Source organism: Eubalaena glacialis, chromosome 2 (genome assembly GCF_028564815.1).
Source record: "Eubalaena glacialis isolate mEubGla1 chromosome 2, mEubGla1.1.hap2.+ XY, whole genome shotgun sequence".
Classification (NCBI taxonomy): domain Eukaryota; kingdom Metazoa; phylum Chordata; class Mammalia; order Artiodactyla; family Balaenidae; genus Eubalaena; species Eubalaena glacialis.
The window spans coordinates 67,468,177-67,492,883 of record NC_083717.1 but is presented as its reverse complement, the minus strand read 5'-3'; the positions used below and the strand labels follow the sequence as shown (position 1 = coordinate 67,492,883).

General features: G+C 50.5%; 1 protein-coding gene across 1 annotated transcript in view; it reads right to left on the bottom strand.

The window, feature by feature from the left end:
• Nucleotides 1-6,627: 6,627 nt before the first annotated feature.
• The window catches only part of ANP32A (acidic nuclear phosphoprotein 32 family member A), a 38,237-nt gene continuing 20,157 nt past the window's right edge, over nucleotides 6,628-24,707 (bottom strand). The window contains exons 2-7 of the mRNA XM_061180143.1: nucleotides 13,611-13,760; nucleotides 13,255-13,377; nucleotides 10,632-10,830; nucleotides 9,242-9,339; nucleotides 7,035-7,098; nucleotides 6,628-6,831 (exon numbers count right to left, since the gene is read on the bottom strand). Of these exons, the coding sequence (XP_061036126.1) occupies nucleotides 6,770-6,831; nucleotides 7,035-7,098; nucleotides 9,242-9,339; nucleotides 10,632-10,830; nucleotides 13,255-13,377; nucleotides 13,611-13,760 (696 nt within the window). The 3' untranslated portion in view covers nucleotides 6,628-6,769. The remainder of the gene's footprint in view (nucleotides 6,832-7,034; nucleotides 7,099-9,241; nucleotides 9,340-10,631; nucleotides 10,831-13,254; nucleotides 13,378-13,610; nucleotides 13,761-24,707) is intronic.

Sequence of the window (24,707 nt, the reverse complement as noted above, 5' to 3'; positions counted from 1 at the left end):
GGTCCCCTCTTACAACTTTCTAAACACCCCGTCTTCCTTGCCCCATGCTCTGTGCATTACAATCATCTGGCTAGTTAAACCCAACTGTCTGCCACCTTGATGCCTGCACTCTAGCAGCTAAGCCATGCTGACAGGTCCTCCTTTAAAGTCGTGGTCATCTGTTGCAGGTAAATAGGCGTTCACCGCCCCCAGGCTTCCCAGGGGTGGTGGTTTACCTAGCCTCCAGAACGTCTCATACCTTCTTGTCTCTCTTCAAACCACTACTCCCATTCTGCCCCTCTCTGACTCCATACCCCACTGGTGACCTTGGCTCATATGTCCTTCAAAAGCCGATGGAACTCTACCTTCTTCCCTCCACCAAAGCTACCCACCCACCTGTACCCATAACGTTTCTCTCCCTTCTTTCCTGTCACAAAGGAAGAAGTGTCCTTTCCTCTACCAAAGGCTAAGCTTCTATTACAGGATCCCAGGCCTCTGATTTTCTCCCAGATTCTGTCTCTTCTACATCATTGATGCCTCCTTCTCCACTGGACCAGTTCTATCATCTCTGTATCTCCTGACACTTCTGGGAGGTACACACTCCAGAGAGGTGGCTCTTCCCCAGTCACACAGGCCTCCCAGCTCTAGCCCAGGATGGTACCACCAGCCTTTCTGTCTCTTCTATTTTTCAAGCATTAGAAGGAGCTGCTGTTGATCCTTCAAAACATCTAGGGTCCCTCTCTCCAGAGGTAGTGATCCATCCTCCTTGTTCCTGAGGTTCAGATCATTTTTGTCGTAAGACATCTGTTCCCAGGGACCATGGAGAGGCTGATTTTGTCAGATGTAGAAGTCTGGAGAACTGCAGAGATGAGTGGGAGGAGTGTGCTAGGCCTGACAGCTAGATTCTCGAGAAAAGGTATGAAATTAGTCCACCAAGATCTGGAGGAGATGAATCTCCCTGCAGTTCATTGTAGGCTTCACAGGACCTGAGAATTGAGGAAACACTTCCGTATTTCGGGCCAGGAAGCCAAGGGTTCTGATACCAGCTCATGCCTTCCTGGGCTGTATGATGTTTAGCAGATGACGTAATGTCTCTGAACCTCAGCGTATTCATCTGGAAAGTGGGGAGAATAATAAATGCCTCAAAGGAGATTCTACAACAAGAATGAAATGAGAGCACCCGTGTCGCGCTCTGGGCACCCAGTGAGCACTCAGTTCAGATTAGTTTTCTCTCTGCTTCCTTATTGGCCCAGCTAGATGACCCAGGCAATTGTGGGTGTGTATAGACTGGGCTGTCTGTCTACTCATTGGGACCTCAGGAAGTCATCGGAGAGCTCCTGCCTCAGCAGAAAGGCTGTTTCTCCCACATTAACCCTTCTGTCACCTCGAAGTTTTTACCAGGGAATGCCTTTCCTAAACTTCACATTCAACAAAGCCCTAACTAGAGCCTCAGGGCAGGGAGGGAAAGAATGTAACAAACTATAGACTGAGGCTGTCAGAAGTCATGCAGTCTGCATCACTCTTCTCATAGGAGGTAAAGGTGACCTGTCTGCAATTACCCAGCTATTAGTCTCAGAGCGAAGATGAGAGTCTAGGTCTTCTGAGCCTTGGCCAAAACTTGTAACACTTTCAAAAGGCCATCAGCAAGACTTAGGATACCCCCCGGAGTGCAAATCCATTTCTGTTTACAACTAAGATCTTCTGCAAACTAAGATCTAGCATGACTGTGGTGGTTGATACAAAGAGTGAATCTCATTACATGTAAATTTTAAAGGGAGGAAAAAAAAACTTCCACGTAGATTATCTTAATTATCAAGTGGCTTTTAGGACTTCTGTTTTTCCCTGGTTAGAGAAAATATTTGAGTTGCTTGGGCTTCTTTTTCATAAACAGCCATTTCCCTCTTTCTCCGTAGTGGTTTTCACTTTCCACGTTGCGATGTTCTTTCCATCTTTTGCATCATCTCACAATCTGTGAGATACACAGGCAGTCATTATCATCCCTTTTCCCCAAGGAGTGTGAATGTCACGTAGACCCAGGTTCAAACCCCAGCTCTGTCACTCACCACCTGTGTCAGCTTGGGCAGGTTATATAACCTCTCTTGAGCCTCACTTACCTCAACTTTAAATAAAAATGGCTGTAATACCTTCCTCAGTAGGCTGTGGTGGGGACTGAGTTGACTGCTTTTCCCGAATGTCCTCGATGATGAGAATCCTCTGGGCACTTGTTAAAACACAGATTCCTGGGCCCCGCTCCAGAGCCAGTGAACCAGAATTCCCAGGGGTGAGACCTGGCAGTCTGACAAGCCCCAGGGATTCTTATCAGGGAAATTTGGGAAACACTAGGCTGATTTTTATAAAGTATTTATTGTGTGCTGGTCACTAAGCAGCTAATATTAATCAAGTACTTATATGTGCTCAATCTTCGACATGGGGATAATAATGACTACCAGATAGGACATTATGAGAAACGAGCAAAATAATGTACAATGCCCAGCAAACAATAAGTTCTAAATGTATGCTGGTGTCCTCACTTCACTGTGTTAGTCAGGACTCTCTCAGGCTGAAATGGAAACATCTAGAGGTTCTCTCCGAGGGATGTGCCTCCATCCTCCCAGCCCAGTACCCCCAGTAGGAGGTTTCTCCTTTTCCAAATCCCAGGGACCAAGCCTCATTTAACCAGTTTGGGTTCCAGGCTCTTCCTTGTACCAGTCACCATGGTCAAAGTTCGGAATATGCTGATTGGCCAGGACAGTGTGACCTGCTCACCCCAGGAACCAGAGCGGTGGGTAAGCCCCATCTGAGCTTCAGGAATGGGAGTGGTCCATATCCATGTGAGTCCTTCTAGTGGTCCCTTGTAGTGTTGTTGCCAGACCAAGAGCAACTGATGCTTGGCCAGCAACTGCACTGATGTCTCCTTCATCAGCTCCTAAAGTCAGAGACAGTTAGCAGTCTACGGATGCCCCATCAGGTTTGAATCTTTCTCCAGTCTCTCCCCTTGCTGGCATATTTGTGGCTATCTTGAGGGCCTCGGGCCGATTCAGCCTCAGACCTGCCCTCATCCGTCCCACCATCTCCAGCCCTCTCCTTGGACCCGCTCACCCCTGGGTCCAGCCGGCCACAGGGGCCTGTCCAAGGGCTGGTCCGGGGACTCAGGGCAGCCATTGTCCAAAGCCGCTTTATTAGGGACCCACTGGGAATCCTTCCAACCAAGAACAATGAGTTTCTGAATCAGGATAAAAACAGCCTTTCCAAGTCAGCAAATGAGACAAACTGAATTGCTCATCCCCTCTTCCCTCATCTGCCTGGCTCTTTCAACACAGTGGATGAGAACAAGGTCTCTTGCATCAGAAAGACATAGGTTTGAGGCTAGTTGTCTCACCTCTCTGAGCCTCGGTTACATCTATGGAATCTGTATGAGGACTGAGGGAGGCAATGGATATAGCACAGGACACAGAGTAGGAGCTCATGATCAAGAATCATCACATTACCAAGAAATGCACACCCTTTTCAGGGATGATCAATCTCAGACACTACCGGGAAGGCAAACCCACTGTGAATATTTAAAAACATAGGATGCACTCCAAAGCCACATGAAACAGAGAGATGTGCCATGCATTCACTACATCCTGTCCCCCCAAGGCTTGGCTGTGTTCTGGAAGACACTACACTGTGTACCTTCTGCATCTCATGACAGCTGGCTTCCCTGCAACCGCACGGTGCAGCTGCGAGAGATGTGGTGCTTCAGAAGCCCAGGAATGGGAGTCCTGGACTCCAGCTGGGCTCTGGCACTGCCTTGCAGGGTGACCTTGGGCACATCACTTACGCTCCCTGGGTTTTGGTTTCCTCTTTCATCAAATGAGAGGGCTGGTTGATGACTAGGTGGTTTCTAAGGGCCCTTCCATTTCAGGGGTCCGTCCTGTGGCATTCGCTAGACCCGGTGGGGAAACCTGTCACCAGGGCTGTGCTGGGCAGGGGGTGAGGAACTGCTTCAACACAGCTGGCCCACACAGGTGGTTGCAGCTGGGGGAGGAGTCGACGGGAGGCACTCTGGTGGAAGGCAGGAGGGCTGGTGCTGGAACCACACACACCTAGTTTATTCCTGATGCTGCTCTTTTCTGGCTGCAGGACCTTGGGCAAATCACATTCTGAGCCACCTGTATAACAAGGGCAATGGCACCCACCGAAGGTGGTTGTGAGGATTCATCTCAAATGAATGAGATGCTGCATGTAAAGCATGGTACCCAGCACACAACAAGAACTCAATAAAGGTCAGCTCTTACTGCCTCTCCCCCTCTGGATGAGCTTCCTCTTCCTCCTTGCCATTCATGACTAAGTAAGTTTGATGAAATGGAAATAGCCCAAACAGGTTTAACCCTGCCTCCCCCTCTTCTTACCTCCGTCACTGGACCTCAGTTTTCCTCATCAGTAAAATGGGCACAAGAGCATATCTCAGGTGCTGATGTAACTGCTTGATATGACTGACATAGATAGGGTTTTCCTCCCTCGGTCCCATAAGCATTAACCCATCCATCATCATCCATTTTACCTTACATTTTATAGCATTTATTTCCATATCTACGTGAAGTTAACCAATCCTTAAAGTCCCCATGGAGGGAGTCCGGGCCAGAAAACCTGAGTCCAGGCTTGAGTGCCTCTGGATTTCACTCCACTCCCATGTTCCTTCACCAGCTCTGGGAGGGACAGAGCACGCCTGGCCAGTTCATCCTCATAGTCCTGATGCCTAGCATAGGACCTGGCCTCAAGGCCACCTCCCAAGCCTACACCTGGAGCCAGAGGACGTCTGTCCGCTCCAAAGAAGAGGGCAGTAGGTGTCAGGGTACCACCCAGAGGATGGGGTGGGTCAGTCTCTCCTGAGAACACCTCATTCTGCTGGAATTACACAGGATCTAGGGCTTGGCTGGCGGGTTCAAGGCCATACGGCTGAGAATGAATATATGTGTATAAATTACCACAGTACATTGGTATAACCCTTCTGGAAAACATGGAACCTTGCACATGAGCCTTATAAATGTCACCTTTTGGTGTAATGACTCTGCAAAGTATAACAGAATGTCTAGTGGTAAGTTAGAAATAACCCAAACATCTTACCGTTTGGTTAGAATTAAGCAAATCAGAATAGTTAATGGACTACTACATAGCCATTTCAGATACATGCTTTTAAAGACTCTTTAGAGGTAGAGAAATTATAATTAACGTTAAGTGAAAAAGGAACAAATTTGTTTTGTCCATTCCTCAGGTTTTCCTGTATTCTTTTTACAGTCTGAACAACAAAACAATGAAAGATATTCAAAGTAAGGTCCCAAGGCTGGCCTTTCTGGTGAGTGTTTTTTAATAACTTTTTATACCTTTCTCTCTGTACATCACCACCCCCACTTCCCTGCCCAAATGAAGTTTTTAATGAAGATAGCACACCACCGAGTCTCAAGTTGAGACCCAAAGTATCCAAACGTAGTATATCAGGTTATATATCCTGTAAGAAAAACGATTTTATCAGGTAACCAATGTGAAGCTCCCCCCTGCACCTCCATCAGCTAGCAGGTTATCTGGAATTCATCCTAGATAAATGACCTGTTGCACTCAAAGAAGCCACCCCCAAAAAAATTGTATAAAAAGATTTATTGAAATTTATCAATGACAAACAGACATAAAACTCAAAGTTTGGCTCTTCTGAGGGGGAGGAAAACCGGTGCAGATGTTCTTTTATACAGATGAAACACGGGCTAAGGAATCACACGTCACTTCAAAAGCAATCCAGAAGAGGGACAGGAAAGCAAACCTGTACATTCGCTAGGAATTTGCAGTCATTTCAGATTTCCACTAGGTAAGAAAATACAATTTTGCGTTAGTTTTTCCGTGCTCGGGTGTATGAAAAAAAAACCCAGCCGACATGCAGCAGCGTCTCCTGTGCTTAGGTTTGTAAAAATGGTCTAAGCACAGAAGGACACGTAGAAGAATTCTCTTGTCATTTTGTAAAACAAAGCGTTCTAATATTTTACAGAACAAGATAGGACAGTTTTGTTTTTAATCTTTGAAAGAGGCTGAAGTTTGAGGGTTTGCTTCTTCTCTTTTAATTAGAATTACCAAATCCATTTTACTCCTAACAACTCAGAAGCCTGCTGTTCTCAGCTCTCTGGCTCATCACAAGAGTGACATCAGAGTCTTCTTCGGACAGCGAAGCCCACCAGCATCTGTGAAGAGGGAAAGGGGACGGGGGACGGGGAAGATCCCCCGACCAGTGCCAAAATACGCCTTTAGGTTGTTATTTACAAACCAGGGCGCTGGCTGCCTCTAGCAGGTCCAAGAAATGCGGAAATCAATCACGGGAACCAGAACAAGAGGTAAGATGCGGCTGGTGCTCAGCCCCTCCTGGGCTCTGAGAAACCAAACTGAGGCCAGCCATGGCCTTCCAACCAACTGAAGAGAGAGACTCGGGAAATACCAGGAAACGTCAGAGATCTCCAAACCGTCCTCTTTGAGGGTAAGGAACAAACGTTCACTTGTGTGTACTCAGCTATCGCAAATTTATCAGGGACAAAACAGACACAAAGAAAAAGTAGGGGAAAAAAAATAAAGAGTGGCAGTAAAAATAGTATTTTATTCCACCCCCTCCCCCCTCCCTCCCCCCACAACCCCCAGTACACTTTTCCCCTCTCGTTCCCACAGCAACGTTACAATCAGAAAAAAATAAGTTTCGGGGAGCGGGATTTGGGGGGGTACGGGTAAAAACAGTCAAATCACAATAGGAATTTTTCAAAATAGGTTATTCCACTTAGTCATCGTCTTCTCCCTCATCTTCAGGTTCTCGTTTTCGCTTCTGACCCCTTTCTTCTTCTGGAAGAGTAAGGAAAAGGCATTCAGATTAAACATGGATCTCGCCTCCTACTCAACCCCCCCGCTGGGAAAGCAGGGGACCGTACGTCTAGGACGCTTTGCCAACCCTGGCAAACCGAGGCCAGGTCCTCAGGACCCAGGCCATCTACTGTCAACTGAGGGGGCCAGCCTGCTACCCGCGGAGAGTAAAAACGCTGCCGTACCACCAAGCTCCTCTTCATCTTCCTCATCGTCTACTTCCCCGTCGTTATAACCTTCCTCATCCTCCTAGGAGAGAAGATGGACACCGGACATTAGTAACGCCCCGACCGTGGGACACGTGGAGGATGCCACTTGCCCTGACACTGAGCACAGAAAGGTGGGGGCCGCCCCCAGCCCCTCAGAGCTCCCACGGACCTGCTTCACTCCGGTGAACCTAAAGCAGAGGTTGTTTTTGTATCAAGGACCCCCTTTAAGAATCTGTAGAAAGTTTTGAACCCCTTCCCTAGAAAATACCCACATTACACACAATAGCTGCAAACAATGTCGGCAGAGGGGGGTGGATTCTACCCACCCCGTTAAGAATTCCTGACCTGAAGTCCCTATAACTCAGGCCGCTCCGCAGTGTGCCCTCCTAGGGGAACAAGTTTCCCAGCCGACTCTCCATCGTGTGAAGTAGGCCGAGCTTTCATCTGTCCTCACTCTAGTTTTGGCTTCAAGAGAAGACCCCAGTCCAGACCCCAGTCTGTGGGTGAGTGCAGCCCCTTCACCGTCTTGCAAACTTGGGTCACTTGGAGGGAGGAAAAATACAATTCTCACCCCCTGCCCAGGACATCACTCCCAGCTCCGTGAGATTCAGCAAGGGGTGTGAATTCACCCTCAACACAGGACCACGCTTCATGCTGCTCCTGTAGATCCAGGCTAGTTGAATCTCTGCATGAACACTGTTCCTAAAGCACCAGGCAGCCCATTGTTTAATAAGAACTCGGCAACAGACTTCTTTTTGTCAAGGGAAATATCCTTTTATAATGTCACCAAATAGTTCCTTAATCAGTCTGTTTGCTAAGACTGTGTGTGTGTGTGTGTGTGTGTGTGTGTGTGTGTGTGAGCTCTCCTTTACTGGAAGCTGGAAATTTGCAGATAGTCAATGAGATTACCAAAAACAACAACAACAAAACAACCCCAAACCAAAAACAACCTCTACATGTTGGCGGCTCCTGACAGGAAGAGCAAGATGAAAAATCCATTAGCCAACATGACTTATTGCCCTGTCCTAGGGGGGCCTATTTTGCTAGGTCTCTATTTTTAAAATACACAATATTCTTCAGAGGTGAGCCTAGCAGCCTACACCTGGGGAGAAGAGACACCCAGCAGCACAACTTGATGGGAACCAAGACTATCTCACCAGCTTTCTCACTAACCCCGACCTGCCTCTCCCCAGCTTGTGGGGGGCTGGCTGGGAGATCCTGCCTGAGCAGGTCTGTGTGGCAGACAGGTATCTGTGCCCTTGATGGAGACAGACAGGAAACTGGGGGAGAAGGCAGGCACCTTGTCCATGCTGTCATCATTTTAAACCTCTTGGTCTAAGTTTTGCAATTAGCAAGAGTTGATTTAGAAATCTGAAAAGCTAGGGAAAATGACTCTGCTATAGAAAGACTCAGAACATCCAAACACAAAACCCAGCACACAGAGCCAGGACCTTGGAGAAGGGTGTGAAAGCCTAAAATAGTAAGTGGTCAAACACTCCCTGTCCTTAAACATTTTACTTACAAATTATTTTATCCTCTTAAGCCAGTGAGTTGATCCCTATTTACAACCCAGCTGTAAAATGACACCTATTGTACAGATGAAGAAATAGGCTCAGAAGGTCAAGGAACTTGTCCAGGGACACACAGGTAGCAAGTGGTAGAAGCTGGGATCCACCCCGTCACAGACACATCCCAGACCTTGTTAAAAAATGATGCCAGCCAGTGTGTTTGGATAATGGCACTATCTGCTGTGTACAGGGGACCCTTGTCATCCTCTGATGTGGAATCCAGAAGTGTCTTATCCTATTACCCACCAGTTCAAGGCAGTCTTTGATTTTCCCTAGCACACTGTAAGTGCTCACTGAATATCTGAATTAACATACTAATGCAAAAAGGTAGAAAAAGGGGATGTGGATTCTACAAGAACTAATTTTCATGTGGAAACAAGTGCCAGGCTTGCCCCAGCAGATGAATCCCCTCCCTCTTTCTTTTCCAGGGCCAGCTGCAAGGCTTGCCTCTCCCAAACCAACCCAGTAACAGGCCCTGAAGTGGATTCAATTCCCAATCAGGGCTCCCGGCTGCTGAGGCGGATCACTGAGGCAGTTAGCGGGACTGACACAGAGGCAGCAGAGCAAGTAAGGGGGACTCCGAGAGACGGCTCCCTGCCCAGCCCAACCTCTTACCTCTTCCTCTCCACTCACATCCTCCTCTTCACCTTCCTCCTCCTCCTCCTCGTCCTCCTCATCTTCCACTACCTGAGCATCTTCATCGTACTCTTCCTCTGTGCAGTGGGAATGGGGACAAGAACAAACTGGTGGTGAGCTGGCCCTTCCCTCCCACAGCACAGGCCCAGGGCCTGGCACCAGAGGTGCGGTCCTGTGTGGGGCCCACGACTCTCCCATGCCCATCCAGGCCCATAGCCTGGATGCTCTAATAATGTGACTGAACGCATCCTAAAGTAACCCAAAAGATAAGCATCCTAAAATGATTCCTAAGGTAAGCCCTCTTCCCAAGCATTACGAAAACAAAAGATCTCTCGTGGAGGCTGAGATGGGAGAGAAAATGCCGGATCAGAGAACCAAGTTACAGGCCTGGGACAGCTGAGAAGTCAATTCATTCACAAAGAGCATCTAGCCAAACTCGCTGCTCTAAAGGTGAGGAAACTGAGTCCCAGAGGGGGAGAAGTGAGTTGTTCAAGGTCACACCTGGAGTTAGCTGCAGATCTGGGCCTAGAAGCCTGGTCTCAGGGCTCCAGTCCTGGGACCTTTCTGTCCCATCAGGAGGTGGAACAAACTAAGGCAAACAGGGTATCTGAATCCCTTGTAAAATACTCCCACCTAACAAGGGAAAAGCACTATTACGTCTGAATTATTCAGGCAAGGTCTCAACCCTCAACTTTACTCTGGCCACAAAGACCTGCAGGGAAGCCGCACTGAGCTGGCAGCATGGGAAGGAAATGCGAGGCTCTCCTTCCTTTTCCTTCTTTCCTTCCTGTGGTCCCTGACTGCTCACCGCACCACCAGGGAGCCCAACGTGCTGCCTGCAGCCTCCTCTGCTTCCTGGGCCCCTGGGGCTCCTGAGTCCTCACCCCCCAGGTCCTACCATGTGGTCCTGTGGGTGACAGTCACCTGGGGGCCCCACGACCTCTCCAGCTGTGACCTCATCTCCACTACCAGACCCTAAATGGAGCGGGGGGACCCTCAGGCCACACCCCACCTTCCTCCATCCGCTCATCCCCTCCCTGGAAGAGTATCTGAGTCCAGCACCACACTATAGAGAGACACTGTAGGATCTCATTTTCAGGGGGACTTTGGAAAAGGTTAAAAAATTGAAGGAAGACTCAGATGGTTTTTAAGGAGTTATTATGCAGTTGGAGAACCTCAGGATGTTTCTCTGGGGCTCAGGCCCTGTTATTTTAGGGGCATCAATCAATGAGACAGACCAGGGACAACAGTAAACAGAGCAGACAGCCCACTCCCCTCCACAGCTCTACAAAGAGGTCGATAGCCCTCGGGGGCCGGTGGGGGCCCCCTGACACCCAGCCCGCCCTCGCCTCTCCCTGGTGCCACCCACCATCCTCATCCTCCTCGTCATCCTCCAGGCCCTCCACGTAGCCCTCGGCGTCCGAGTCGGGGGCCTCCTTGTCGTCCCGATCGTAGCCATCGAGATACGTGAGCTGAGGAAGGAGCTTGAACACGTTTTCTCGGTAGTCGTTCAGGTTGGTCACCTCGCAATTGAAAAGGTCTAAGCTCTTGAGGTTTTCTAACTTTTTCTGCAAGCAAACAACAAAGTTGACAGTGAGTGGCGTGGGAGGCGGGGTGGGGAGACAGATGGGGGTGACGTGAGACGGTGCGCAGAGCTCTAGGCTCACAGGTGAGGAGCGCACTCTGGTTCGGCTCTGCTCGGCCGCGTCAGCCCTGGCTGGGGGGGCCTCGTGTTCATTCACGTGGAAGATGGGAAGTTGGACTTGAGGATCTTCGAAGCCTCATCCGATGCCAACACTTTTATTCTGCAATTACAGCTCTTGCCGTAACAGTGACGCACCTGAAATTAACCCAGGGCTCTCTTGGTGCGTGAGCCAAGAGCTTTGCTGCCTGCCCCTGTGACTAAGGAGCCAGAGAGGAACTGAAAAGGCCTCAGGAACTAACAAACTACCTCCTTCTATGAATAATAATAATAATGGCAATTAATATAGCACTTTATGGATTAAGTCAATTTATCCTCATGACCCCGATAAGGCGGAAATAATTATTAGTTCATTTCACAGACAAGGAAGTAGAGGGCAGAGAATTGGGATTTGATCAGGCAGCCCAACTTCAGACCTGTGCTCTTACTCTTTGCCTGTCAAAAAGGACAAGAGAAAAACCAATGAAGCATCCAGATTTTGTCCACAGTACTTAACAAAATTTGCTTTATCAAAGCTTTATATATCAATGGGTTCTAGGCCCATATTAGACCCACTTGGTGGCTGGAATCTGAGGCCCAGGAAGCAAAAGGGTCACACATCTAGCAAGAAACAGCTGCCTCCTGACTTCCTACTTCACACGTCTCCAAGGCGCAGGTACGCCGCGTCGGGCCAAGTCCCTGTTCCAGTGGGGCCAGGCCTAACTGGTGATTAAAGCTACCGTCCCTCAGGGTCAATGTCAGGAACGAGGCTGCTCTCTTGAGATTTCGTGACTGAGACCCGGTCATTCTCAGCAGAGGGTCAAGGGCAGGGAAGGAGTCCGAGCTGCGGACTGGGTGGGTGAGGTCAGCATCCCCCAACCAAAGGCAGTTTCCCCACCCTCAGAAGTGAGTAAAACACATTAATCACACTGATAATCAGGGAAGAAGCTACAAAACCATGTGTGGTCTGGGCAAGGGAATAGGGGTGTGGGTGTGTGTGTGTGTGTGTGTGTGTGTGTGTTCTATAATGGTACCCAAATCACAACCAAAACACACATATACAGAACTTCAAAGATTTTTCCCTTTTATAATGAAATTATGAAATCAAGGCTTCCAGGTAGATCAAAATAGTTTTGCTTTCCCCAAGGAAATTGGTGGAAGACCTGGAAGAAAGTTCTATGGGAAGCATAGTCTAGTAGTTGACCCCATGCCACAGATGAGCAGGTAAAGTCTGAGTTGGGAGGAGAAATGCCAGCTTCCCGTTCTGCCACGCTGGCCCATCAACCTGCCCTTCAAGCATCCACGAAGGGCAAGGAATGCTTTTTGGACAAGAACACAAACTGAGAGATGCCCCAACTGCCACTCTATATACCCAGAAAAGGGGAACAAGACAAACTTGGCCAAATATCCTCATGGCCTTTCCCTGATTCTAAGGTGCATGGCTTATGAAGTAATTCTTATGTATATATTTACAATAAGTGTTAATGCGGTAGTTATTTCTACATTTCAAAAAAGCTATCATTAATCAGTGATACATCTTACAGTTGACTTCCTTGAAGTCAAGGGAATACAGTCATTCAGATCTGGGTAATGTAGAAACATTATTATTATTATTATTATTATTCTAACCATGACCTGCCCCTTTCTGGCTAGTGAATCGTGAAGTTTGGGGTATGCTCAGCTCTATGTGGACCAGCAGAGGAGGAAATGCGGCCCAGATCTCCGAGTCCCTGGTCACCATCACACCCAAGACTGGTGACCAGGGTCCCTCTTCTCTATGCCCCCCAGAGGAAGGCCTGCATGGGGCTCCCATGCCACACAGCTCTCTGTCATCCCAGGGGGCCTGTGTCAGGACCGACCCACCTCCCACGGTTCAGAGGTGCTAGCCTCTGGCCAGTGACCCAAGGAGAAAGCAGGTGACCACCTCCAGGGTCAGCTTAATTCCTGGATGGCTCCTCTCTCCCCAGTGAAGGGCACAAGCCATGCTCTAAGCCTAAAGAAATGACAGCTCAGGTTTCCAAAGCTGAGCAGAAACTGTAAGAGGAAAAGCACTAGACCAGAAATTGAGACCTGGGTCCTACAGCATCCTTCACCCTGATGCCCATTCTAACTGTGCGACCCTGGTCAAGCTCTTTAACTTCTCTAGGCCTCAGTTTCTCTACGGACGAAGCAGAAGTAGGACCCCCGACTCTACCTCATGGCACACAATTAGAGTAAAAACAAAAAAGCATGTTATACAAATGCAAAAGTAGTATTCCCTGATATCAACCCCTCCCACCCCAGTGGAGACAGGAGGCCCCCAGTGACTCACCAGTGGCTCTATTGTGCTGAGGTCTTTAATTTTGTTGCCACTTAAATTTAGATGCGTGAGGTTCGGACACTTTTCTGCCAATACTTCCAGGCCCCCTGAGATTCTGTTATCGCTTAGTTCAAGCTAAAGAGGCAGGGAGAGAAAAAGCAGAAACGGCTTTTAAAATGAAGGCTCTGGGCTCAGGCGGCCGGCTCCCCTTCGACAGGCCAGGAAGGGAGTTGGCTCAGGAACTGGCGGGCGTGCTGGGGCTCGCACCTGGCCTCCCCTTCAGTTACGCTCCCTCAATGTGGAAAAATGACCCCTTCCTCCTCCCCAGCCCGGCCTCCCAAGCACACACGCTCCTCCGCTCTATTTACCTTCTTAAGTTTGTTTAACTTTGGTAAGTTTGCGACTGAGGTGAGGCCTACGTTGATTGTACTCAAGAACTCCAGTTCTTCAAATTCATCTGTGAGGCCTTCGATTTTGCCTTCATTTGACCGACAGTTGTCCAGGACAAGCTCTTTCACCTGGAAAGGGAAGGAGGGCGTGAACCAACTGGGCGAGGAATCGGGGCTGAGGCCGGCGTAGGGGGAGGACAGGAGGCAGACCAGGAAGCATCGCAGCACCAGCGCCCACCCTGACCTTTCTGCCTTTACCAATGCTGGGGGGATCGAGGGGAGCGCTGCGGTGAACGGAGCTGCAGAACCAGGGGGCCCCTCCGGACAGGAGCCTCGGCTGGACCGGAGAAGACAAACCCAATAAGCCCTGCTGCTGTCGGCAAGGCTGGGGGCGGTGTCTCGTTCCAACCCTACCGCCACACCTCAGCCCCCAGCTCTCCACTGTACCAGCCATAACACTGTTGGCAACCTCTGGGCCTTGCCATTCCATCAGAGCCCCTCTCCCAGCACCCACCACGGCTCCAGCCTGACCGTCTTACTGAGGCCAGCTACCTACGACTTCGCCTCCTCAGCCCCCACGGGCCTTTCACCTCCATGTGTCTGTGGACGGGTCCCAGGACGCACCCATCTGCTTGCACTCGTACCTGCCCCTGCCACCACGGTCAGAGCCTGCCCATCTGGCCTGGCATTCACCACTTGGCCCCACTGTAAAGGTCACAGACCAGGGACCCCTCCAACTCTCCATCCTCTAGACCAACGCTGTCCACCAGAACCAACAGAACTTCCTGTGACGATGGAAACCCATCTATGAGAAGAGCCACTAGCCACATGTGGCCGCTGAGGTGAGACTGAGGAACTAAATTTTAAATTTTATTTAGTTTTTTTTTTTTTGGCCACACCGCACAGCATGTGGGATCTTAGTTCCCCAACCAGGGGTCAATCCAGTGGAAGCGCAGAGTCTTAACCACTGGACCGCCAGGGAAGTCCCAAATTTTATTTAGTTTTAATCAACATAAGTGTAAAGAGACACATGTAAATTACCATATGGAATATCATGGCTCTAGACTTTGCTCTTCAGGGTCCTGAGAGTAGATGTGGAAGGAGAGAATGGATATCCACAAACCCAGGATGGACCCATATAGAAATGCTGAGGTTGGCAAAGTCCAACAGTTAGTCTTTGGAGGCACCTCTGTGGCCCTGCCTGCCCCCCCAACTCCCTGGAGGTGGTTTCGCCCTATTAGAGTTCTTTGATTCCCCTCTCTTCTCTTCTTACCGAAAATTTGGGCCCTATATCCTTATTTCAAATGAGATAGAAAGAACTGATAAAGAGATACTGTCTCATTGTGTTGTTAAAAGGCAGACCTGGCTGCAGGTTCCAGCGCAGATGGTAGGGACACAGGCTGAGGAAGAGTCCTCAGGTCTCAGGCCTGAAATGACCCAGGGGAGTCAGCAAGGGACACCAGGGTGCCTGGCCCTCCAGACAGATGCCCAGAGTTATCCACTCCTGTCCTGAGCTGATAGGGGGCTGCTCCCTGGCCTTCCAGGGCTGGCAGGCACCTTAAAGGTGATCCCTCCTGGCTGCACCTGGTGCTTGACACAGCATCTCCACGTGCCCCCTCCCTGCAGCCTCCAGGAAACATGTACTGACGTCACCTGGATATGATGCCTCCCTGGGACTTCCACCCACAGGTTCGGATTTCTCACCCATGGGTCACTCGGTACAGGCCCGTCCTTCTCCATAGCAGCCCTGCATTGTCATTCCCTGCTGAGAGGCAGGGAGCAGCCTTTTCTCCTCCTAGATAAGCAGACAGGCCTATTCTAAGCAGTCCCTGTCCAGGGCTGCTCCCTGCCTCTCAGCAGGCCCATTCGCCCAGCTTCTTCCTGCAGGGCCCAGGATGACTGTCTGTCTCAGTGGTCCTCCTACTCGGGCATCACCGGGCCAACATGGGGCAACAGAATCCACAGCAGGCTGCTGTGCCCCTCCTCAGTCCACCCTTGCCAGTGGTCAGACCAGGAGAGCTCGGGGCATGTCTGGGCCACAGCACCCTGTAGTTGCCCTGCCTTCTTCTTCCCTGGTGGAGAGAGAGAGCCTGCTCAGTCTAGGACAGCAGCAATTTGCCAGGAGGGGCAAAGCCAGGCGAGGCAGCTCTCACCCAGAGCTAGCAAGCTCTCGGCTCAAGCACCAGCGCCAGGGCCCACCTTTCCCTTGGATCTGGGATGGGGGAAGTTAAGTTCTTTCCCACTCTCTCAGTCCCCAGGGGAGGGGATGTCCAGGTCAAGCCACCTTTCTCAAGGTCACTGCAAGTGTGCCTGGGAATAAATCCCATGAGGCCTTCTGCCCTAGGGCAGGAAATCAGTGTAGAGCCAGGAAACCAGGCCTTAGGGGAGCAGTGGAGGGAGATCAACTTTCCTGGGGGAGGGAGAGTCACCTCCCCTTCGTTTGCGGTTACTGCTGGGGTCACACAGCCACTGGAGTGGCTCCTCCAGTCACTCCTTTCCTTGGAAGGCCCTGGGAATTCTTTAAGCTCCACCAAAGAAAGACAAATATGAGAAGGGTCTCCAGTCCACCCTCAAAGGTTTCAGACATGTGGTTTTTCTAGATGGGTCAAGGGCTTCTCCTCTTACAGCCATCAGCCAAGGAGGAGGCCTCAGTAACAGGGGGAGGCGGTGCTGTGGAGTCAAGGGAATTCGTCCTGGAAGTCGGCCTCTGTCCCCGAGAGGCACAATGCTGCCTGGGAATCCTACAGACAGACCCAAGGTTCCAGTCCCAGCTCCCAGCACCATGCCCAGACCGGTGGCCATTCCTCTCGGGGACAATACGCAAGCCACCACTACTAGTGCTTTTATTAACAACAATCATGGGCTCTTTCCAGAGCCCTTAGCAGGCACCCTCTTCACAGGCACTGTCTCATTTAATCCTCACAATCGCTCCACGGGGTGTTCCTGGGGGTATTCTCCCATTTTACAGCCACATCTGAACCACAGATCCTAAAGCCCCAGGAATGGGCACAGGAGGGTATCTAATGGACCCCGATGGTCAGTGTTGCCACAAGATAAGGAGGGTTTCCCTGCTATTCCCAAGTGCAGGGCACAGGCTCTTGCAGACCCCCAACTGATCCTACAAGCTACCCTGACGGCAACTAAACCCCCTTCGGCCCCTCTTCTAACTGTTCCACCAGCCGGGTGGGGGCCACTCCCAGCGGTCCCCACCCTGGTTACACTTCCTCGGTAACCAAAGCACAAAACTTAACCCAGCTCCCGTTCCAATGACACTGCAGTCAGTGGGGGAGGATCTGGAGAGGGGCCCGGGGGCCTGAGACCCCGCTCTTCCCCAAGGAGAAACAGGCTGCTTCCCATCACTCGGGAGGGAAAGCCTGTGGTGTCTGGAAGGCCAGGTGGCTGCTCCAGGTCTGTGGGGCCTCCGGGATCCCCATGGTTTCTGCATTTCCTTCCTGGCGGGGTTTCAGCACAGTTTGGGGAGAGATCAAAGAGGGGAGGGGTGGGCTGAGGCTTACACCAGAGAGGCCAAACCACATCGGGGGAAACCCACTGCCTCTCTGTGGGGTGATGAGTCACATCAGGGATGGCAAGTAAGCAGCCCGTGAAGTGTCTGTAATGCACCAAACAGGAAAAAACAAAAACTCCAGCCCAAGAGCTGACCTGTGGAAGGTATTCCGTCCACCCGATTCCACTTGCTTCCACACAGGGCCACGCTTTCTTACAGCTCCAGGGCAGGCTAACGTGTTTCAAAACGTCCAACCCACCCCAACCTTCCTTAAACTGACTTTGAAATCCTGCTGCAATTACAGCCCACTTCCTCCCATCTCTGCTCGCTGCTGCTGCCGCTGCAAACCCTTCCATGTGAAGAGAACATCCCTTTTACATCCAGGGTGTATTCTGCTTAAAAAAGAAAAAAAAAAAAAGTGAGGCCCATTCTCCCCGCCAAACCATGGGTGTGAGCTAAGTGCAAAGTTAAAATTAAACTGAAAATTTGTACTTTGGGTTTAGACTCTCTCCCAACTCCACTGGCCGTTTAAAAATATCCAAATGCGGTTACTCTCTCCAGAACCCAAAACTGGAATTACTCTGCTTGTATCGGGAACTTTTCAATCACCCCAAAAACCCTCCACAGGATCCTTTGCTTCATTCTTCCAGTGTTAACACCCAAGAAGTGTCTGCATATTCATACTCAGCGCCCACCCCCATGCCCCCCAGAGATATTAGTGGGGAGGCACTGAAGGTTCCCAAGAAATCAGACTGCGCGGTTCCGGCATTTCCTGAAAAACTTGTCCCCAAAGCAAGGACGCAGCAGTCATTTCTCACCAAGGGGAGCTGAACCGTCCGTGATAAACACAAACACATTATTACTCTAAGGAACAACCCGTTGCTTGTTTCAAAACTGTGAAATCTTGTCTTTACAGATCTCTCAAATTTGACCATTCCTGTCTACTGCCGGCAACTGTAGTCCTGGTCACGGTCATCTAAGTCACTCTAAGTCTGCTTCTGCTTCCAAATGGGGTCCATGTAACAGTGGGAATGCTGGACTACTGGGAATAGGCCCCCACCCAGAGGCCAAGGCCTGGCTGGCTGAATGACTCTGACTCGATCCCTGAGGTCTCAGGCTCTGCCTCGAAGAAAGGGGAGGATGATATCTGTTTAACCTATAAAGTGCAAACTCTGGCCTAGAAAACATTCCTGGCTTCCCGCCGCCTCTGGGAAAAAATTCAAGGTCCTAAACTGACCCAAGGAGGCCCTCCACTCTCGACCTCTCCCCACTTCCTCCAATCTCATCGCCCCCTGCCCACCTCTCACACTCGCCTACAGATCTAGTTAAGCCCGCCTCCCCAGGAAGCCTTCTGCACCCAGCTCTGAGCATCCCGGGGCACCGAGGGCAGCTGCCGCATGAATCATTTAATCGTGTATTAAGCATCCGATCCTCCTAGAGGTCAGGAACTGTCCTTCTCCGTAATCAGCCTAGCAGGGAGCGGACACCAGAGCAACTGCTTAACAAATGTTCCTGTTTATCGTGCCAGCCACAGCACTAGGTGCTGGGGCATACAGAGGGAGACAAAGCATCGTGACACAGTGCAAGCAGTCCGATACACAAGCCCTCCCTTATTATAAACAATAACAACGTGTTCTCGTGTGTTTTGTGTCCCCCCAGGTAAGCATAAGCCCCAAGAGGAGGTAGGTCAATGGTGCACCCTCCTCTTGACCCGACCCAGTGGTCTGCACTCAGGTCTCTTGCCCGTAAGAAACCCCTCTCTCCACCCAGCAAGCTCCTGTGACACTGTCCACCTGAGCAGCTGAGGGGACACGGAGGTGACGGAGAGCCACAGCTGGGGTCCCTGACAGCAAGAGGTGTGGTGGCGGGCTAGGAGGAGACAGACCCCTGGTAAACAACTATAGTCCACTGTGCCAGGTAGCAGGCCCGAGGCTGGGAACAGGGTGCGTGCTTCACATGCCTCCACCCCCAGAGGATGGGCACACTAAGGACAGGCAGGAGGGACCCAGAAAGACCAAGAAAGGGGATGCGCTATAGCAAAGCCAGGGTTGGCCAGATAATTTGCAGGGCCCAGTGCAAAATGAAAATGGGAGACCCCTTGCTCAAAAATTGTTAAGAATTCCCAGACAGTGACAGGAGCGCATTAAACCCAAGAGCAGGGAGGGACCTTCTAAGCATGGAGCCTGTGTGACCACACAGGTCACATGCCCATGAAGTTGGCCCTGATTTAAATGGACAGCTTGGGCCTAAAGCAGAGCCCTCTGAAGGCCAGAAGCAGAGAGAAGGAAGCTCGAGAGGGCACTGCTCTTTATTTTTCCAGCACTTCCTGAGGCAATGTGGAGAGGTGGACAGAAGGCAGGCTCTGGAGTTGGACGCACCTGGCTCAAGTTCAAATTCCCCACTGCAAGCTCATCATCTCACCTCTCCTGAGCTTGTTTCCTCCAATGACAACAGTGCCCACCACTTAGGGTTGGATTAGATGAAATAATGCACTTAGAGCATCCCCAGCTTGGAAAAAGCCACCTGCCTATTCCTCAATCCACGGCCTGTGGATTGAGTCAAGGCACAAGAATGGGAATCAAGGCAGGCCCGCAGCTCTGTGTCACCCCTGCTGCCCGCAGGGCTTCTTCATGGAACAGAAGCCTCTCCACGCTCTGGAGAGCTAAGATGGTGTGCCCAGAAGACAGCCCCTGCTGGATTTTATACCTACACCTTGTTTTGTTTAGTTTTTCCCACTGAACTCGAAGCCTGATCTTCTTTTCTTTCACCAAACAAGAATGTAATAAATATTTGTAGCTTTGGTTTCAACCTTGTCAGTCCCTGACCAATTTAAGTTTTCAGGTCCCAGCCTTCCAACAGAAGACTTAAATCAGATTGACCCCGTGTTTTTTTGGTGCTCATGGGTTTTAAATAGGTCAGCTTTTAAATGGGCCACCATCCCCTGTTGCAGATCCCATTTCTAGCTCGAAGACCAACTGTTTGAGACACCGAGGCTGAGGGGAAATGGGCTTCTTCTCAGAGGTGCTCGATAGCAGTGATAGACACTTGTGGTTCTGTCCCTAAAATCTCTAGTTCTGCTTAACAGTCAGTGTGGCAAAACCTGCAAAAATCAGTCGGGTTCCACGGGGGAAAAGTCAGGCTCTGGGGGAAAAGTTGGACACTTCGAAAGCTTAGAAAGGCCTTCAGGATCATCTAGGTCAGTGGCTTTCTGACCACAACCCACAGTAAAAAATACATTAACACCTTGGCTCAGCACACATATGTTTTTGTGTGTGTATAGGCATACACACTGAAACAAAACTTACCCTGTTACAATTACTCTTTTCTATTAGGTTAAAGAATAATTTTTTAAAAAAATGTGACCCCCAGTTTGCAAAATGCTGGTCTAGTTTAGCTCTCTTTTTCTAGAGCAAGAAGCAAGGTCCAGAGTTGGCCAAGAGCCCAGGAACCCCAAGCTGGGTGATTCTCCTGCCACACCACACACCACGCCACTGCTCTGATCGGAAATCACAGTCCCCAGTGGAAGACTGGGGAATCAACCACGTAGCTTTCGTGTTTCTGCTAATAGGAGGCTGTTCTGCAGCCTCAGTGGTAGCTAAGACTCAGGTCTCCATACCTCTTAAAGATCTTTTAAAATCTTAACTAACGGGCAGGGTCCCACCTTACTTTAAAACAAACAAACAAAAAATCTCTCTAAGAAAAAAGCATCTGGGTCTCTGGATTTTGTTTGTTTCCTACAATAGAGCTCTGAAGGCACGGGTGGGAGCACATGGCGCGGGAAGTCGGTGACGCCATCCTTATTATTTTAGGGAACCATGGAAGGCAGGCCGAGGCTCGCTGCGGCGGTAATTAAGCTGTCGGCAGGGCCTGGGTAATAGGCTAAGCGCCGGCTGGGGGAGGGCCCGCATTAACATAAACCCTGTGACTGGCTCCCTCGCGGCCTGGAACCGGCTTCCTACCTCCTGCCCCAAGCATGGGGAGGACTTGGTTTCTGCCTCGCCAAAGACAGAGGAGCTGGTGCCACTGCAGATGCTTCTCCGGCCAGAAGAACAGACTCAGGGCAGTAACCCCAGGACTGGCGCAATTGGTATAGGACCTGGGCTTTGGGCTTATCAGATGGACCTGTTTAGCTAGTGAAGCCTGGCAGAGCTGGAAAGCAAATGTTATGCCTTTGCTTTCCTCCCCTTGAACCTCACTCCTCCCTTCCAGCCAGTCTAGATTCTACTCCACTTCAAGGACTTGTCAGTTCCATCTCCTGCAGGAAGCCTTCCCTGATTGCTCAGCCCTGCCCTAGCCCTGCCTGACTTAACAGCAGGTGAACAATTCCCAGAGCCGGAGAAAATAGGCCCGGAAGGCTGTCTGCGGTCTGCGGGAAAGGAAATGGGGAGGAGTCAAGCTGGGTCTGACTTTACCGTGTGTGTGTGGTGGGGGTGACAGTGCAGTGGGGACAGGGAGAGATGAGGGTTTTGGAACTGGTGAATGACATGATCAAGCGAAAATCTAGCAGGCTGCATCTTCTAAGTGGCTGTCCCTTGCTACCTTCAGCGGGTACTGGAAGGTGTGAGAAGCAGGAGTTGGAAGCGGAGCCCAGTGAAGGCGCAGTCCCAGCAGGCAGTGTTTGAATGGTGACCAGAAGGAGGAGGGACAAGAAGCACGGAGGTTTGGTGCAAAGGATGCTCGTCAGGCAGTCTGATGACCTGGACTCTGGGCCCACTTTGCCACTAACTTGTGATGTGTCCCGGGGGGAGTCACATCCACACTCTCTGGGCTTCTACGGTCCCCGAATCCGCACACTGGACAGACAGACACGAAATCCCTTCTAGTTTCAAAATTCTGTGGGTCCACCCACTTTTAGTCCTGCCCCATATCCAAACTCAATCATTGTTCCCCAAAAGGAGGTGGGAGATTTTATGGGCCAGAGGAGCCCAGGATTCATCACGTTGAGGGATGCCAAAAAGGAAATCTGGGCCTCCGGGCAATTATCCCAGATAATTACTGAAATGCGAAAATCAATCATGTAGTCTCTTAAAACACACCGGGATCATAAAAACAGCCCCCAGGGCTCAAGGTTTGGGGTTCCAAATGTGGGAGTCTGGCATCGCCCCATCTGATGCCTGCCACCTTACAGGACAGCTTGGAGCAGGTATCTCAACACATGGGGTCCTACTGCCTGCTGTGCAATCCTGTGGTTCATAAAAAACCACACCATCCATGATGATCCAAGAGCCACAGCACTGGCCCCATGCAACAGAAGAGCCCTGAGGAGAGTGAAGAGGAAGGCCCAGAGAGCAGAAGGGGTACACCCTGGGCAACCTTCCCAAAATGCTGTTTTGATCATGTCACGTCATGGCCCATCACTCCTTGTCCAAAAGCCTGTAATGGCCACAGGAGTCAAGTGCCAAATCCAGGGGAGAATTCCCAGCCCCCCGACCATCAATGTCCCCTGACTAAAACCCTGTGCCTCTTTTCAAGTTTGTCCCTGCCTCACCCCTCTGCCAGCCTCCCTGATTGGCAGCAAACACAATGACACCACCTGGCATTTCTTCCCTACGTTACAGTTTACGAAGTGCTTCCCCAGGCATCACCTCATTGAATCCACAGACAACTGGACCCCACCCCCTGGAAACCGTCCCTGTTCACCTACCAGGGCCCTCAGAGAACCGTGGCTCGGTCACAGGATGCCTGGCAGTCTTTCGTCCTGTGGTCTCCCCTCCAAACACAGGCTTGCTATGGTCTGAGGTCTTGGTGTCCCCTGCTGGTGCCCTGCCCAGAGGGGCTGGCTAAGTGGTCAAACTGGACCAGGTCACTCAAGAGGAAAGGATGGAGCGGGGGAGGGCAATGGCTCTGACCCCTTACTCACTTTTGGAAGCAAAGCACTCCACTAACTCCACTCTTGGGCAAATCAACAAAACGATACAAAAATGGCTTCCTGGGCCCCCTGTCCCAGCTGCCCTGATATGGCTGATTTGGGTCCCTGAAATCAATTTCAGGGATTTGAGCCCAGCTGGGCTGGGACCATTTGTGGAAATCCCACCAGAGTCCTCGAGTCAGCAGGGTCTGAAAAGAGGACACAGCCCAGGGTCTCTGCCGTGGGTCTGGTGTGGATGGTGACAGCTACCCACTCGCCAGGGACCAAGTGGAAGAATGGTCTGCAAAACAGAAGTTAATTCACTTCCTCAGCTTCACCACACAGAGATCCACAGGCCAGCAGTTCATAGCCCCTACCCAGCCCAGGCGAACAGCACAGCCCATCTAAGAAGACACCATGCCTTCAGACTCGGGCTGAGACACTTCCCACAGCCCTCGTATGGGCCCCTGCCAAATTTCCAGTCGGCTTTAGAAAAGCGCTTCAGAGAACTAAAGAATCCCTCATCGCACCTCTAGGGAACCACTGGATCCAGTCCAGCTCCTCAGGCAACTAACAAAGCCAGGTGGAAACCAACACCATGACTCACCCAAGGTCACACAGTTAGACCTTTATGGAACCAAACTTTGGGCCATTTCTTAATCCTCTTAACTTAGGGCCCACACCCCAAAGTCACAGGCCTCTCCATGGTGAACTCCTTGAAAGCAAGAGGAGTAGGAGAAAGAAAACAGCTGTTAGGAAAAGAGCCCCAGGCCTGAACCCTGCCCTCCCCACCCCCACCCCTGCCTGCCTCTCCTCTCCATGCATGCTGGGAGGGCTGGCAGGGCAGAAGAGGCCAGGGAGGGCTAAGTGGCCTCAGAGAAGAAACCCTCGACCTTGGCCTCCTTCCCTGCCACCTCTACCAAAATGACAGCCACATTGGCAATGACAGAAGCCGAGCAAACACCGTGGCACTGAAGCCCTCGTGTCCAACCACCAATCGGAAACCACTGATTTGGGCAGAAAAGGGAACCAATCATGCAAAAGAACCTAAAGCTGGGGACTGAAAGTTTTTTCTATCCAAGACCGCAAAACAAATTAGCCAAGGGTCACACATAAGGAGGAATTTAATCTCTTTCTCCCTTAGAGAAATGTGACATGTGCAGCTTGCCTTAGTCTGGAAATTAAGTGCTTATGGTAAAAGTATTGGTGATGGAAGTGCAGGAAATCCTAAGGAGTAATGTTAGTTCCATATGCTACTAGCTAGAAGGGGGAAAACAGGAGGCAATGGAATGAGAGCAAGGAAGGAAGGGGAGGCGAGGGGCTGCTGGAAGGAGGGGAGAGGGGTGGAACATGGAGGGCGGGGGGGACAGATGGACACTGGGAAAAGGACACAGGCAGTCAAAAAGAGAGCAGAAAGGAGAAAGTTAAAGGCTCTGCGGGTTTTTCTTTACTTCCATAGTTCCACCCTCTTCACTTAGATCTTGGTGATAGAACTTTACCTATATTTACTGTTTTTTAAAATATAGTACAGGTTGAATTCATTGCTGTTCACAGATTTACAGCTGCTTTAATCTTAAAATGCTAAAAACGAAAACAAAACAAAAACCTTCATGATTCTTGAAGAGTCAGGGAGGGGCTAGACAAATAGAGACGATGTATAAAAAAAAGAGCCTAGAGATTTTAGTCTTCATCAGAAGCTCATAAAGGAGGTCCCCGCCAAGGT